Source organism: Astyanax mexicanus, chromosome 22, assembly GCF_023375975.1.
Source record: "Astyanax mexicanus isolate ESR-SI-001 chromosome 22, AstMex3_surface, whole genome shotgun sequence".
NCBI classification, from domain to species: domain Eukaryota; kingdom Metazoa; phylum Chordata; class Actinopteri; order Characiformes; family Acestrorhamphidae; genus Astyanax; species Astyanax mexicanus.
The window spans coordinates 2,444,005-2,461,038 of NC_064429.1; the positions used below are offsets into that span (position 1 = coordinate 2,444,005).

The 17,034-nt window shown below is 42.4% G+C and overlaps 1 protein-coding gene across 5 annotated transcripts in view; it reads right to left on the minus strand.

Moving 5' to 3' along the window:
• Window positions 1–17,034, minus strand: part of LOC103023131 (probable E3 ubiquitin-protein ligase HECTD4) — a 199,212-nt gene that overhangs the window by 64,429 nt on the left and 117,749 nt on the right. For all 5 annotated transcript variants that reach the window (XM_049470710.1, XM_049470707.1, XM_049470709.1 and 2 more), the window contains exons 44-60: window positions 16,876–16,991; window positions 16,404–16,507; window positions 16,157–16,318; window positions 15,837–15,985; window positions 8,814–8,893; window positions 8,019–8,182; window positions 7,503–7,740; window positions 7,102–7,238; window positions 6,894–7,020; window positions 6,595–6,732; window positions 3,271–3,407; window positions 2,809–2,969; window positions 2,297–2,478; window positions 1,754–1,959; window positions 1,463–1,593; window positions 1,157–1,362; window positions 335–514 (exon numbers count right to left, since the gene is read on the minus strand). In XM_049470710.1, coding sequence (XP_049326667.1) covers window positions 335–514; window positions 1,157–1,362; window positions 1,463–1,593; window positions 1,754–1,959; window positions 2,297–2,478; window positions 2,809–2,969; window positions 3,271–3,407; window positions 6,595–6,732; window positions 6,894–7,020; window positions 7,102–7,238; window positions 7,503–7,740; window positions 8,019–8,182; window positions 8,814–8,893; window positions 15,837–15,985; window positions 16,157–16,318; window positions 16,404–16,507; window positions 16,876–16,991 — 2,618 coding nt within the window. The remainder of the gene's footprint in view (window positions 1–334; window positions 515–1,156; window positions 1,363–1,462; window positions 1,594–1,753; window positions 1,960–2,296; window positions 2,479–2,808; window positions 2,970–3,270; window positions 3,408–6,594; window positions 6,733–6,893; window positions 7,021–7,101; window positions 7,239–7,502; window positions 7,741–8,018; window positions 8,183–8,813; window positions 8,894–15,836; window positions 15,986–16,156; window positions 16,319–16,403; window positions 16,508–16,875; window positions 16,992–17,034) is intronic.

Here is a 17,034-nt window from a genome sequence, read left to right on the forward strand (position 1 = left end):
ATGTAGCTTGATGGATTAGCATCATTGCTAACCGAACACGCCATAAACAGCTCAACAGCGCGAGTGACCACTCACACAGACGAAGCCATAATTAGCAAGGTCTCTGACTGAAGCGTGAAGCCAGGAAAAGTGGAGTGGATGGAGCAGGGTGGTTGGGATGCGAGATCAAGCGATTATGCCTACTTTATAACATGAAACTGTCTGATTATGTCAATTAACTGTTGCAGCCCTACTTGTCACAAATGTCTACTGCAGAGCTAGTATGGATTTTATATTTAAAGATTTTATAGATGGGTAGAAATCAGAATTCAGAGAGAAATGCTTTTTTTCTTACCCAGTAGCTCTACAACCTGCAAAAGCACAGAAGAAGGAACAGTGTCCAGATCTTCCTCTGGGCGTTCAGTGCTCTCACCCAGTGTCCAAGTTAATAATTGTTCAGCAAAGGCCATGGCTAGGGGAAATTCTAGAGGCAGAGAATGCAGTACCAGCACTGCACCAGGAGGAGGAGACACTCCTGTGAAGAGACAACAGCAGAAACTTACCTACTAGTCAGGGAGCAGAAAAAGCTGAATGACATTTGATGTGAAGAAATGGTATGTAAAGAAAACTTCTGAAACAATGTTCAAAAAAACATACTGGCAGCCAGTCATACACAACCCCAAAAACCATTTTATCCAATTTATTATAAAAACTAAAAAAAAAAAAAAACACCAACCACCAACATGAAATCTACTGGTAAAATTTAGTGAAACAGCCCAGGTTTCCTAATGATTTGAAGCAGTCACTTTGAGTTCCACCACCTTGCCAAATCTATTAGACACTTTAAGATACTGGTGTTTGCCACTACTTTATCCTTAAAGTGTTTAAAACACAGAATAAAGTTTTTAAATGTGAGATTTCCTGTATATTGCCTAAAAGAATGAAGCATCCACCTTTCAGAGAATAAGCTAAATAAAAATCACAGAAGTTTGGATCTCATGATGTCTTAATGAATATTGTGATTAAAGGAATATTCATTCATTTCTCATGTAAATGTAACCTTTTGATTCGACTCACTTGATTTTAGTCTATATTAACTTGGACATAAGTGTCTTTTAAGTTTCAATGAAAAATCAATGAACTGATGCAAACTGATGCATTGCTCTAAGTTCCATACCTAGTTTGATGTGCACTTTGTCAGTGGGAATAATAATGCTGGGATACTGGTTGGTTGTAGGTGGAGGTGTCAGGCCAGTATTAGAAGGGGAAGCATCTAGAGGGTAACGCACAACCTCCATCAGATTCAGCTGGCCATTACGCCGTACCTTGTGGCCCAAGCCGTATACCATGACACGGGCCCAGGGAGCCTTATACAAAGAAGAGCTGAAAGACAGAACTCAATGATGATTTAGCATTTTAAAATGATTTTTATTTTTCTACCAGTTTTATCAAAACAAATAACTTGAATGATGATGAAACTTACTCTTTTCGGTAACCAAGCTGGCTCTCTTTACAAGAAACAACTACAAATGTGGCACCAGGGAAGTTAATATCCATGCCGACCTTTGACTCAGAGACAGGAAACTCCTCTGATGTGAACTGCTCTGGGGCGTTCTTGATTTTCAGTAACAAAAAAAATTAGAAAAATAACAAGCCTGGTACACCAATTCACACAATACTGACACTAACTGAAAAGATTTAGTAGACTGTTACAAGCCTTCACACAGAGACAAATTACACAGGAAAACAAATGTAGAATATGGAAATGTTATACCTGGAGGAAGCAGCAGATCTGTTTAGTAAGCTCCAACAAGCTGTCCTCTCCCTGGTGCAGGGCTCTACTAATGGCCACAGTCAGCCACTCACGGATTGACTGTGCATTACCCTGGTAGAAGAGCTCGGTGGGGGAGCAGCTCTGACCGTGGAGGTTGTGGAGCATTGATTGGGCTAGCAAGATTGAGTTTGAGCTGATGGAGCCATCTACAGAATGGGGGAATAAGACTTTTTAGTAAGATCAAATGACTATATGTTAATTCTACAATATTGCTAATCATTAACTTGCACACATTCCAAATGGCACAAAATAAATACTTATAAAAACTTACTTCAATAAAATAGCAAATTGTCTTAAAAAGTATATTTTGGACACAGTCATATTACTAATTAAAAGTAGTCAACATTAGAATAAGTCATTACACTGACCTAAATATAAAAAATAAAGTATAATCTCTTAGACAAACTTAACTCAAATACTAAGTACTTGTTTGCAATAGGTACAATTTCTTATTTGTCTTACAGCAAACATCATTTTCTTTACCTGGCAGAGGTGGAGCCAGTAGCTGATTAGACAGGAGCTGAAGATGCTCAAGGGTGATATCACGTACAGCAGGGATGTGGAAGAGGCGTGTGAAGGTGTGTGGGCTCTTAGGCGCAAAGATATTCAGCAATGCCATGCGACAATACAGACGGGCCAAAGCACTCTCACATCGAAGTAGCTCCCTGAAACAAAAGCATAACAGGGAAGAATCCACAAAATTTGGGAATTGAAAGCACACAAATTAAACACATAAAATAAACATAAAACAAATAAATCTATAGGAAGTACTTTCTTTCATATTTTACTTTAGAAGCACACATACATGTATTTAATTGAACAGTTCAAGGTTATTCACATTCACTTTTTTTTTTTACATGGTTTGCACATGTCAGCTTTCCTTTACACTAAATGAACAAATGAAGAGAATACAACGTTACTATGAGTGCAAGTTAAGAATGTTTTCCTGAGATACATGGTTACATATACTAAGGTATCAAATAAAAAAAACTAACCTGTGAATCTGAATGTTGCTGCTGTCCAGTGATACTAAGCCATTGGCTGCAGTCCTGCGGGATCCAGTTGGTGGGCGCTCAAGCATCTCAATAGGGTACCAATACCTGACCAACACACCTTCACTTCGTAGATATGTTTCCACTTGTACCAACTCATTTACCTGGACACACAAAGTTAATCTGTCCATATGCCTTGGCCCAAGCATTGTACACTGTGTATATTGTTAGGGGATGCTGTTGTTCCCCAGATTTATATTGACTTGCAGTAAGCAAGAATCATGCTACATGACTGCTGTATACAAATAAAAACGTTTTATAACGATTCTATACGACAAAAATTTCAGTAAAACATTTATTATAGAGTACACATAAGTACCTATGCAAAACACACACATATACAGTTAATTTTCTACTATTTCTAGACAGAATTGTGCAAAAAATAAGTTTTATAAGGTAACTTACAGAATCCACATCAAGAACCGCCCCTTGAAGGCCAAAGGTTTTAAGCATGCCTCGGATGGCAAACTTGGGTAAGGCTGTTCCTCCGCTGCTGCTTCCAGTGTTGTTGCTGTCAGGGCAGCGTATAACCACTGTCAATCCTGCATGGATTAGGAAGAGGTATAGGAAAAAGAAAATAAATCCTTAAGTGTGCTGCCAGATTTTAAATGGATAGAGAGACTTTTGTTTTGAAGTGGAGATTAGGTCCTTGCAGCTGCCCTGCTTCAAACAAAGCTCCAGAAAACCCAGAGAGAGAGTGATGTGTGAGGTACAGAGAGAGTGATGTGTGAGTTACAGAGAGAGTGATGTGTGAGCTACAGAGAGAGTGATGTGTGAGTTGGTTAAGGGGCTCAAGTTTTTTAAAAAGTGTCAAGTGTGCCTTGGTATGTTTAAGCAATAGAACACGAGAGGGAGTGTGTTATCGCGAATAACATCACGAGATGTGTGATGATCTACGACCGAATCACAGCCGTGATGTTATTTGCGATAACACATGACCTCGAGTGTTCTATTGCTTTTATACAACAGTTTTTTTACAAAATAAATAAAGAAAATAAATCAAAGAATCTCAAGAAATATATATTGAATACTTTTTAATACGGAGAGTGCCTTCCGCGAAAAAGTAGTTCCACAAATAAACAGTACTAATATTTCCCTGGCCTGTCTCAAATGCTACAAAACGGTATGATTTATATAAGCTAACAAAACCAACATTAGATTGAAATTAAAGTTGGAAAAAAACGAAGATTAAGGTGGTGTCCAGTAGCTTTTTAACGAGCTCTCAGACCTGTAATTAATAATTACATTTTTAGAAAAAATATATACTTTTGTGGTAACTTGATAACTAGACACGCATATTTAAATTATTCTTACCGGTGTCCAGTAATGGACATAATCTCTTTTGACTCCAGACCGGCATCGAATAATCTTTGAACTGCTGTGGCTCGTAAGCAGTGGTTGGTGTATATGCGGCTGGTGCCAGCCTCTCTGCATATCTGGGGAAGAATATTTGCTAGCTGGTTTACTCCAAGAGGACTCGCAATGTACCAAACTGCATCTGATGCGCACGCTGTCTTTTTGGGGTGTAAATAAAGGGCAGGGGCATTGGGTGGCATTTTGTTTAGGTATTTTTCTAGTGTTGCAACTGGGCATAGGGGGTCTCCAGGTTTGGCAAACATGAATCCCCTGTATTTTTCACGGTCTCGCTCTGTGATGTCTTTGTGGTTTTTTGTTTCTTCATTAAATAAAAGCGTGCAGTATTTTGTGCCATTTTCGTCTGTTTTGATAACAAATGACTCCTTTGTAAGAGCTCTGTTGCCCTCTTTACCTCGCAGTCCGAAATGAAGCTGGATATCGAACCAAACTTTGTTCAGGAGCCCTCTTGCATGGTTGGGATTACATGCGTTAGATTCTCAGATTATTGTCTCATCTGTGGGTGAAACGGATGGATGGTGGGTCGTTTTGTCTCTCCCTTCCCGTCTCATTGTTTTAATGATTCCAAGGAAGACGTTGTTTGCAGGTTTAAACTCAGGGTCACTCTTCAAACAGCAGGACCGGCTGAGTGGAGGCTCGTTAAGGTACCTGTTGAGCCCCGTACGTAGTCCAAGAAAGCTGCTCATACTGTAAAGCTCACCTTTTGTGGTGCAGATAGAGCCATAGAACTGCCTTACTGTACGTTCACACCGAACGCGATAAAATCGCTCTGTGTCGCCTGTCCAACAGGCGATGAGTCGCTTGGGGGCGTGTCTCACTCAGAACGAGCTGTCGCTGGTGGGCGTTTTCCAAATACGGCACATACAGAAACAAGGGTTCAGCCTCTCTACACAATTCCTAAACATTAAAAACTTTTATAACTATTTTTAAGTACAATTATTTAACATAATTATTTCATATTACAATAAATGGGTTCACTTAAATAAAATACATTGTTTTCCTTAATGTAGTAAATCATTCTCTTAATTTGTCCATAATTTCAAATATCGTTAACTTAATGTATTAAATAAATTCTTGTAATTAATGTTTACTTAAATATATTAAATCATCCTCTTGATTTAATAAACAGTCTTTCTCTTAATTTAATAAATAATTCCCTCAGTTTTAATAAATCTTTCTGTAAAATGTAATGAATAATTCCCTCAGTTTTACCTAAATCGTTTCAAATTCCATACCTCAGTTTGAACAAATTGTTACGTTAAATGTATTAAATACTTTCTTCAGTTGTAATAAATCATTATGTTAACTTTAATAAATAATTCCCTTTGTTTCAATAAAAGGTTCTGTTAATTTAAAAAAATATTCCCTTAGTTGTCATAAATCGTTCTGTTAATTTATAAATAATTTCCTCAGTTTAATATATAGTTTTCTATTAAAGGTAATTCTGTAAGGATAGTACTATAGTGGGGTAGCTGCTGGTGTAGTGGAGTATTTTACCTCAGTTCAGCTCAGTTCAGTTCTGTTCTCTCCGTTTTGCTGGCGGAATAAATGTTCAGTAGGAACCGAAAATCAGAGCAGCGATTTCAGGCCGGACACATGAGAATCTGTTTCTGATTGGTAGTCGCCGCCGCGCGTCGCTGCTCATTTGCATAAAGTTAAGTTCTGGTCAACTCTCTCGCGTCGCTCAAACCGCCCGCTTCGCATCGCGTCGCGCCGCGTCGCTGCCCGTCGCCCAGTGTCGCTCGCTCTCATTGAAAATGAATGACTTCCGGCTGCTTTGTCGCTCGCGTCGCTTTCGGTGTGGACGCACGGTAAGTGTTAGGTTTAGCTCAGCTTTTTCAACTGTTCCCAAATTGACCTTAAAGTCATTTTGTAAGAGCCAGTCCGTAAAGCACTTTGTAGCCCATTTTGTTTGTCGAACTGTATTTTGCTCATTTCGAACCAGTTCCAGCGCGTCCAGTTGCCCTGCTGTCACTGCAGTTGACCTAACTGTATTTGTGGTAATGGTAGGTTCATAATTTAATGTAGGTGTGGAGTCACACTCTTCTTCAGAGTCTGTCCACACTGGCTGTAGGTCAAATGATATGTTAAATACATCCATTTGATTCTTTTTTGCAGGTTGTATGAGCACATATAAAAATGTGTATATGCCGTTACTCGGCAACGGTCCAGCGGAGTGATACAGATTTAGTGTGAGAAGGCCGTGATGTTATCACAAATATCATCACGGCTAGAACACTCCTCAACCAATCAGATTGTGAGGTCGGAACTAACTGTTGTATAAAGGCACTTATTTAGCGTATCTAAAAGTCTCAAATGCAAAAGGTATAATTGTGGTGTAATGGGTGTGGGTACCTTTGCGGACTTTGTCAACTGTAAACTTGTTAGCTTCGTCTTTGATATCCTCAATAGTGGGGAGGTAGAGGTCACGAGGAATGCCACCATTCTCCTCATAAAGGAACTCCACTGTTTGACGTGCAATGTCCACCATTCCTGTTGGTCAATGTAACACACAAACACACACACACACACACACACACACACAGACGCATTACATAAATGTCTTATGAAACCCATTTTGACAACACTTCATCACTAATATTTTCTTTTTAAACAACCTCCTCCCTTGCCCTATGTGACTTCATGGTCCTTACCAAGCTGGAGGGCCCCCTTTATCTGGTCTAGTCCCGATTTTCTCTCGGCTTCATTCCTGAAGCGGCGACGGATGGTAGGGAACACTTTAGTCTCCCATGCTTTCACAAGTAAAGCATAGTGATCCTCCTAAAAAAAGAGAGAGACAGACATAACGGGTAGGCTATAGGATGGTCAGATAAAATGAGCATGTAAGACAACTTTTCTTACTCTTGGCACATCATCATCATCCTCATCATCGCTTTCTTCATCAGCGATGGGTGGGGGGTGTGGATCAGGCCCAGATGTCACAAGATTCTCATAGCTTAATTCAACCTTGTAGTAGCAGGAGGCATCACTGTTATATTCTGAAAACCAGAGGGAATGAGAAAGCTTGTTCATGTTGAGTAAACAGGTAAACTGCATTGTTGCAGTTCAACAAACTCATCAAGACATATAAGACTATTCTTACAGGAAATAAATAAAGAATTAATATACTTTCTGAATGTAGCTGCTTAGATTTGGCCCTGGAACAATACAACATGCATTACATGTGCTGGGAGTTGAAATACATGATCGTTAATATTAAGTTCAATAGAAAGATCACTGTTTAACTTTGTCACAAGTCTTACGTTGCTGAGCTGTAGCCACAGCAGCAATGCGACAGGTAGGCCCATGGGAACCTGAGTCAGATGCCACACTAGCACCAGCATCGTTGTCACTGTCTGAGGCCATGGCGAATGGCAGGGCCTCGAAGTTGGCACTTATCTCTTCTGAGAGGTCCATGCACAGATCAGCTGCATTCCTATGTGCCTGTCCCTCCGCGTAGGCAAACAGACGGCTTCCAAAGTTAGCACGAACTTTTGTGTTCTACAATATGTAAACACAAACACATTTTGGTTGGTATGTAGAGCCTAGACAATGGCCTACAAATTGCAAAATTTATAAATATTTTGCTTATAAAAAGGACAATTTTCTTTTATTTTGGGCTTGTGTAATTTGGTACTAAACAATAAAAAAGTATTGATTAATAGCTAAGTGTTTTACAAAATGTTGTAAAATTAAGTGTCAATATGAATCGTCCATCAAAGGAAAGCAGTTCCTATAATCTATAAAAATGCAATTTGAATTTATGGAGTTACACTCACCTTCTTTTGAATGTGGACCAGGGGCCACATGCCACCAGCCACATCCTCCAAATAGGGACTGAGGCGCTGGCCGCAGTAGGTAAAGTACACCCTACCTTTAGGAGCCTGTCCTTGAGGAGGCGGTGTGCCCTCCAAACGCTCCCAGCCTATACCTGCAATATCGCCTGAGAAGGCCAAAGGGACACCACACAACATGTGCTGGACTTAAAGAAGTACTACCAGTTGTACTTAAACCTCTTTTAACAATAAGCTATGCAGTAGCTGTAGTAAGACAGCTCTATTTATCTTTATTTATTTATTTTTATTAGGTCTAAATCATACATAATTGACTTTCATCTACTGAACTGTGATTATTCTTAGAGTATACAAGTTTCACCAGTTAAATGTCTTGTATCACAATAGTTTCAGACCTAACATTTGACACAAAGACAGACATTACAAGTAATACTAAGTTAATAAATGCCTAATCTCTGCATGATGCAAAAAAAAATTATAGAACTTTGCAGTGCATTATGGTCAGAATCTTTCCACCGTGACATGAAAAACGTCTTCAAGAAACCTAAACATTTATAATAATACTGCAGAAGCTACCAGATAAAAACATATTAATTATACAGTCATCTTCCCATAAAAAAAACTCGCTCTTACATATGTGCAAGGCCTAATTTCCTATTACAAACTAGATTTTTTTTTACTTCACGTGTCTTTACTTCACACTGTCTTTTTATGTTACGACCTAGTGAGTGAGACAGCACCTGCTCCACTACAGAGACAAAAAGCAGAAAAATAACTTACCAGGAAGCAAAGCTACATCTAGTCTCACGCTCTTCCACTGGAGTAAACTGGAGCCATTATAATGAACAGCCCTCCCATTACTATAGAGGAAAAAGAGAGAAACAGACAATGAGATAAAAAGAAAGAGAGAGAGGGAGTGGAGTGATGGTGAGTTAGGGGGAGGAATGATAGAGAGAGGGAGTGGAGTGATGGTGAGTTAGGGGGAGGAATGATAGAGAGAGGGAGTGGAGTGATGGTGAGTTAGGGGGAGGAATGAGAGAGAGAGGGAGTGGAGTAATGGTGAGTGGGAGGAGAGGAATGATAGAGAGAGGGAGTGGAGTAATGGTGAGTTAGGGGGAGGAATGATAGAGAGAGGGAGTGGAGTGATGGTGAGTGGGAGGAGAGGAATGATAGAGAGAGGGAGTGATGGTGAGTGGGAGGAGAGGAATGATAGAGAGAGGGAGTGATGGTGAGTGGGAGGAGAGGAATGATAGAGAGAGGGAGTGATGGTGAGTGGGAGGAGAGGAATGATAGAGAGAGGGAGTGGAGTGATGGTGAGTGGGAGGAGAGGAATGAGAGAGAGAGGGGGAGTGGAGTGATGGTGAGTGGGAGGAGAGGAATGATAGAGAGAGGGAGTGGAGTGATGGTGAGTGGGAGGAGAGGAATGATAGAGAGAGGGAGTGATGGTGAGTGGGAGGAGAGGAATGAGAGAGAGAGGGAGTGGAGTAATGGTGAGTGGGAGGAGAGGAATGATAGAGAGAGGGAGTGGAGTAATGGTGAGTTAGGGGGAGGAATGATAGAGAGAGGGAGTGGAGTGATGGTGAGTTAGGGGGAGGAATGATAGAGAGAGGGAGTGGAGTGATGGTGAGTGGGAGGAGAGGAATGATAGAGAGAGGGAGTGATGGTGAGTGGGAGGAGAGGAATGAGAGAGAGAGGGAGTGGAGTGATGGTGAGTGGGAGGAGAGGAATGAGAGAGAGAGGGAGTGGAGTGATGGTGAGTTAGGGGGAGGAATGATAGAGAGAGGGAGTGGAGTAATGGTGAGTTAGGGGGAGGAATGATAGAGAGAGGGAGTGGAGTGATGGTGAGTTAGGGGGAGGAATGATAGAGAGAGGGAGTGGAGTGATGGTGAGTTAGGGGGAGGAATGATAGAGAGAGGGAGTGGAGTGATGGTGAGTTAGGGGGAGGAATGATAGAGAGAGGGAGTGGAGTGATGGTGAGTTAGGGGGAGGAATGATAGAGAGAGGGAGTGGAGTGATGGTGAGTTAGGGGGAGGAATGATAGAGAGAGGGAGTGGAGTGATGGTGAGTTAGGGGGAGGAATGATAGAGAGAGGGAGTGGAGTGATGGTGAGTTAGGGGGAGGAATGATAGAGAGAGGGAGTGGAGTGATGGTGAGTTAGGGGGAGGAATGATAGAGAGAGGGAGTGGAGTGATGGTGAGTGAATTTGAATTTTAAAACACCTATTTATTCACACAATTTAAAAATGTACAATTACACCAAAAACACCACCAGGTGTCCAAAACACACTTTTAAAGCCAACACAAAAAACACTAACAAAAAAATAAAATAATAATAATAATAATAATAATAATAATAATAAAAAAGAAAAAAAGCTGCAAATGACCTGAATCATTAACTGTGCAAAGAACTTCATTAATTCCCCATGTGTACATGAAATCTGGCAATCTACCCACGAGATTGTAATATGCAAACTCCATCCTAAGCCGTGCAGCCACCAAACCAAGGAACATGGCCACCACATCCACTGACCCCTGACCTAGCATTCGGTTCTTTCTTGTTTTCCAAATTGCTAGTTTAGCCGTACCGGACAGAAAATTCAGCAAAACAAGAACATGCTTTTTCCGGACAGTATATTTCGGCCCAAAAATGAAGAGCTGAGGGGAGAAAACTACGCCAAGTAACTGAAACCATTCAGCTAACAGAGAGAACATACGACCAAGCCTAGAACACTGCAGGAACAAGTGAAACACAGACTCAGGTTCAGAACAGAAGAAACAACCTTCACTAACACTCGGATCGAGGTGCACCCGATGTCTGTTCATAGCTATTGCTCCATGTACAATCCTCCACTGGAGGTCAGCTGTCCGTTTATCAATCGGACACTTGTACTGGACCCGCCAGCAGCCTTTAGGGGAGGAGCCGGCACCAAAAAACTCAGACCACCTAGTAGCACGAACTCCATCCAGAAAGCGTGCCTGAGACACCTTAACACACACCAGATACAGCGCCTTCTTCCCAATCAAAGAAAAAAAGCTCAACTCCGGAGTGGTGAAGGACAGGAGACACTTCTCATCTTCAGCCCTCTCCACAGCAGGACTGACATTCAGTTCAGGAAAATCATACTGGCAGCCCTCTCTCCACTGAGCAACGACAGCCTGGTCATCCAATAAACTCCGGTACTCAGCTGGCAGCTTCCGTTGCACCTCTGCTTGCAGATGTTCCAACAAACGTCCAGACCTAATCCCAGTCCGGTCGCTCCGCACTGAAAGTCCCGTTGTCATCAAGTCTCCCAGCTTCGTACAACCTGCATCCATCAAGTGAGAGCGAAGAGTTGCTGAGGATAAAATATTGGAAGGTAAAAAAAGAGTTAAAAAACAAAGGCTCTTCCAGCAACCACACACCAGCCGGGGTATCAGCAGTCCTAAAAACAGAGAACACTTTCCAGGCCTCCAGCATTGATCTATAAAAAGGTGTAAGACCCACCAAACCATCTTCCGGTGTAGACATGAGGAAAAGATGCTTATCGAAACCCTTTCCTCCAGCCCGCTGTAAAAGGGCACAGGCAGTATGAGTCCAAGCTGGTGCTCCACAAAAAAGCAGTCTCTGGGCAGCCTGAAGACGAAAAACCATAATCCTGGACTTAATGTCTATAAGCCCTTGCCCACCTTCTTGTAATGGTAGGTATAAAACATCTGATCGAAGCCAATGCTGGCCTGACCAAAAAAATGACACCAGCATCCTTTGTATTTCCTGTACTAGGCCAGCAGGTGGCTGCAAAACATTGAACTTGTGCCACAAGGTGGATGCAACCAAATTATTGGCTACCAACACCCTACCCCTGTAGGACAGCTGAGGGAGCAACCATTTCCACTTAGACAATTTGGTGCACACTCTCTCCACTAGACCCTCCCAATTCTTACTCTGAAAGTCTTCTGTCCCTAAGAAAACCCCCAAAACTTTCAGTCCCTCTCTGCCCCACCTCAAGGTCCCAGGCAAATTTGGCATATGTCCCACCAGGTCTTGGCCTACCCACAAGGCCTCAGTTTTGTCCCAATTGACTTTAGCTGAAGAGGCCTTCTCATACAGAGTCAGAGATTCAGATAAAATCTTAACATCTTCATCACTTTTGATGAAAACCGTGACATCATCCGCGTAAGCTGATAATGCCACACCTGGCCCACCCATTCCCTGCCCAGGATGAAATGCAGACAATCCCTGTCTCAACCTCACCAGCAGGGGTTCAATCGCTAAGCTGTACAATTGACCAGACAGAGGGCAGCCTTGCCTAATTCCCCTAGTGACTGGAATTGGCCTGCTTAGCTTACCCCCCACCTTAACCATGCAAACAGCTTCGGAGTACAGCAAACGAACAAAACACATAAAACCCTCCCCAAAGCCTTAAGTACATTAAAAAGGTACTGATGATCGACACGATCAAAAGCCTTCTCCTGATCGAGAGAAACCAACCCAACACTTCTGTTAGCTCCTTCACAACAGTCCAGTACATCTCGCACAAGGAACAAATTATCCAGGATTGATCTGTTGGGAATACAATAAGACTGGTCCCTATGCACTATTGACGAAAGGCAAAATTTGAGCCTGTTGGATAAACACTTTGATAAGATTTTATAATCAGTAGACAAAAGAGTCACTGGCCTCCAATTCTTTAAAAGACAGAGATCCCCCTTTTTGGGCAGTAATGTTAAAACAGCACATCAGCATGAGGTAGGTAAAAGTCCATCCCTAACACATTGACAGAACACATCATACAAATCATCCCCAATACAGCCCCAGAAATGTTTGTAAAAGTCAGATGACAAGCCATCTATGCCTGGAGACCGCCCTGTGTTGAGCTGACCAACTGCAGCAGTAAGTTCCTGCAATGTCAGGGGAGAGTCCAAAGCCGTTTTGGAGTCAGAGTTCAGTTGAGGAAGTCCTTCAAGAATTTGTTCAGTACAATTAGAGTCACAAAGTTCTGCAGTATAAAGAGCAGAATAAAAGTCAATTGCATGTTTACGCATTTCAGCAGCATCAGTAGACACTTGTCCATCAGGAAGTTGGATGCAGACCATATGCTTATGTTGTGCTACAGAGCGTTCTAAGTTGAAGAAAAAGACACTTGGAGCATCCATGTCCGCCAGGGTAGTGAAGCGAGATCTCACCAATGCCCCCTTGACCCTCTCATTCAGATAGGTGCTGAGCTCCTTCTTCTTATGTTGTAGATTCCTCATCATTGTGGGGTCGTTGTTCTCAGTCAAGCTGAGCTCCAGAGCTTGAATCTTGGACCTGAATAGTCTCTCGCACTCTCAAGCTAGAGTTAGCAGTATACTGCTGACAAAACACTCTTATCTGTGTTTTTCCAATTTCCCACCACTGCCTCAGATTCTCAAAACTGCCTTTCCTGGTTTTCCACTGGTCCCAAAAAGAAACAAATCTTGCACAAAAATTCCCATCACTAAGCAATTTTGCATTAAAATGCCAATATGTTGGCATGCTAGAACCTTGTGACAGACTCACCACAGCCGACACCATGTGGTGATCAGAGTACCCCATAGGAGAAATAGAGACCCCAGTGATCCTGCTGCTAAGGTGTGCAGAGACATAAATACGGTCTAAACGTGCAGCACTGATTCTGTTGTCCAAAATCTTAACCCATGTATACTGCCGAACTGCAGGATTCTTTACTCTCCATATGTCTAACAACCTAAACTGCTCTGGGAGCTTTGATAAACATGCAGAAGACTGTATGTGAGGCTCTGCAGAGGTACAATCTACGGTAAAATCTACTGTACAGTTCCAGTCTCCACCAATAACAATAAAACCATCACCACACTGTCTCAAAGTGGTACAAAGTGTATTAAAAAGAGCAATTCGTTCCTGCCCCACATTCGGGGCATAAATGTTAATAAAATAGAACTGAAGCTCCTTAATCTCAGCCTTTACAACAACAAGGCGTCCTTTCACCACCTCTTCTGAATATAAAATCTTAGCTCCCAAAGAAGGACAGAGAAGAATTGCTACACCAGCTGTTAGGTTGTTACCATGAGAAAGCACCCGCTGCCCTCCCCACCACCCCACTCAGCTTCATTATCAACATCAGTGTGCGTCTCTTGGAGAAAAATGACATTCAACTTTTTGTCCTGTATGCTCTGAGAAATTAATGCACGTTTATAACTAGCCCTGCCCCCATTAATGTTAAAAGAACCTATTCTTAAACTATCCATATAAATACAGGAGAGAAGAACAGGAAAGAGAAGCAGTAGCATAAATAAGAAAAACACCACGTGATGCATGATATCACAAATGACAAGAAGACTTTCTCTTCACTGCTTTACCAAGTCTTCGTGCAACTGTAATATGCCTTTTCAACCGAAAACGCTTTTTCTCATTTAAAAGATCCAGACCAACAGTCTTCTGAAGCAACGCAACAGACCTGACAAACTTCTCAAAATCAGGGAAAAAATCCTTATAATCCACCTGCTTCCCAAACGTTTTATCCAAAAAACTGTTAATTTCCTCCAGACTGTATATGAGCTGATCTGCCTGTGCAGAATCCTGCGAACAAACCTGAGAACTACTACAGCTCCCAACCTGAGACACTCCAAAATCACTAGAGTTCTCCTGTGAACCATCAGCACCATAATCGGAGATAGATTCAACCAACATAGAGCTACTCTCCATTAGAACAGCACCTGAAGACACCCCACCATCCGCATTAACAGTACAGAGCTCTGACCTGTCCATCAGCAGTGTAGCACCGCTCGTACCGGGCACTGCACCGGCTACACTCTCACACTCAGACACCGCGGGCCGCTCAGCCGCAGCTTCAGCGTGCCCCCCCTCAGCAGACTCGGCGGTCTGCCCCTGATCAGAGTTTAGATCAGCGGCAACACTCACCTCAATCCCAGCATGATCCGCTTCCTCTACCTGCCTCCTGTGTGGACATGCCATCCGCTTATGACCAACATCTCCACACTCGAAGCAGCGCAGGCTGCCGGTACTGGCATACACCATATAGCTCCGGCCGTCATGCTTCACCCGGAAAGAAACATCTAGCGTGTGATCCGGAGAGTCCAGAAACATATAAACCTGCCTTCTAAAGGACTTCACATGCTTTAGAGACTGATTTTTACAGCCCAGAGAAACCATAGTAAACGAGCTGGCCATTTTACCAAAAAGCAGCAGCTCGCACTCCAGCGCGTCATTGTTTATAAACGGCGGAACGTTTGAAATAGTGACTCTCGTAGAGGGCGCGAGCAGCGGTGTCACCTGAACAAACACGTCGCTCATAAAAATGCCACTTTCAATTAGCCTATTAACAAGCTGTGTTTCTCTGAGAAAAACCACCACTGCTTTATTCATACGTACATACCCAATTTGCTCACCTACAGCGAGCAAAACGTCCTCCACAGTAACGCCATCGCCAGGTACACACCTGAACCCGTGGCGAAGGGATAAAGGTGGAGTCTCCTCAGAGGGAGTGGAGTGATGGTGAGTGGGAGGAGAGGAATGATAGAGAGAGGGAGTGATGGTGAGTGGGAGGAGAGGAATGATAGAGAGAGGGAGTGATGGTGAGTGGGAGGAGAGGAATGATAGAGAGAGGGAGTGATGGTGAGTGGGAGGAGAGGAATGATAGAGAGAGAGAGTGGACTGATGGTGAGTGGGAGGAGAGGAATGATAGAGAGAGGGAGTGATGGTGAGTGGGAGGAGAGGAATGATAGAGAGAGGGAGTGATGGTGAGTGGGAGGAGAGGAATGATATCTATGGTAACTTATGTAAAAGAAGAAAATGAAAAAAGAGTACTTGTGAAAGAGACAGGTGCCGACAGGATTAGTCCATGCTCCATCTCTTTTTTCCGCTTCTGTGGCAAAGCCAAAAGACACAATTGGGCCACTGTCATCCTCTGAGTCCCCGTAGGACACGATCTCTATTTCCCAATAAAAGGATGGGGCCTGAAAAACAAGTAACAATAAAGTGCCTTGTTTTAACAATTTCTGTATATAGTCCTATCAATTTTTTTATAGTTATAATTTATAGTTTTTCTTTCAGTTGATCTGTCAAGGAAAACCAACCAAAAAAAAATAGTGTTTTAGTTGGGTGTTTGCTGGGCCTAAAATTGTTACCTGTACAGGAACTGGTGATGTGGCATAGATGAAAGTGCCTCTGGGGAGCCCACCCCCAGCACTAGGGTCCGCAAGAAAGGTTACAGAGGTCAAGTGGGATGAGAACATACAGGCACGCACAGGTGGAAAGACACGCGATGGGCACCATGTTATCTCTTTGGGCTGAAAGAGACAGAAAATATACATTTAAACATATGTAAATTACTATCCTCCAGGTATTCCTGTTTAGAAAACTATCATCACTCACCTGTCTTCGGTCAGTCTGGAGAGGTGGAGGTGGAGGACGTGCACAGTCACGATAGAGCATTCTCAGTCTTTCACACTGAGCCTCTATTACACCCAGCCGCTCACCTACACACACACACACACACATCAAAATGGTTGCTGGAACACAACAGAACATGGAAATCCACCTATTGTGTGTCCTGAAGTAGATATCCACATGTTTTAAATAGAGGGGTGTTTCAGGATAAATAATCCAGGATTGATAAAGGGATTCATGGGGTTTATTCTGGCTAGAGGAGGCCTCTGCACATATTAGTAAAGGTATTGTCAGTACTTTTAAAACTTAGCCTTTTGTTTAATGCAGTGTTACTAGTCAATGCTTAAGTGATTTTAAAAAACTGATTTTGGCTCACCATGATCTGTGTGGCCAAATTTAAAGAACACAGTATTTTAGTGGTTTCCTAAAATAATATGTTAAAGTGACTTATTTTTACCTGGGCTACACTCTTGTGCCACCAGATTAAGAACTTCCACTGCAGCAGGACACTGCTGGATAAACTCCTCACAGAATGAACTGTCTTCCAACAGCTGAGCCATCACCAGACAGGCTCTGTGAAGGTAGATTTGTTAATGTGAAACATTCAAATTAAGAC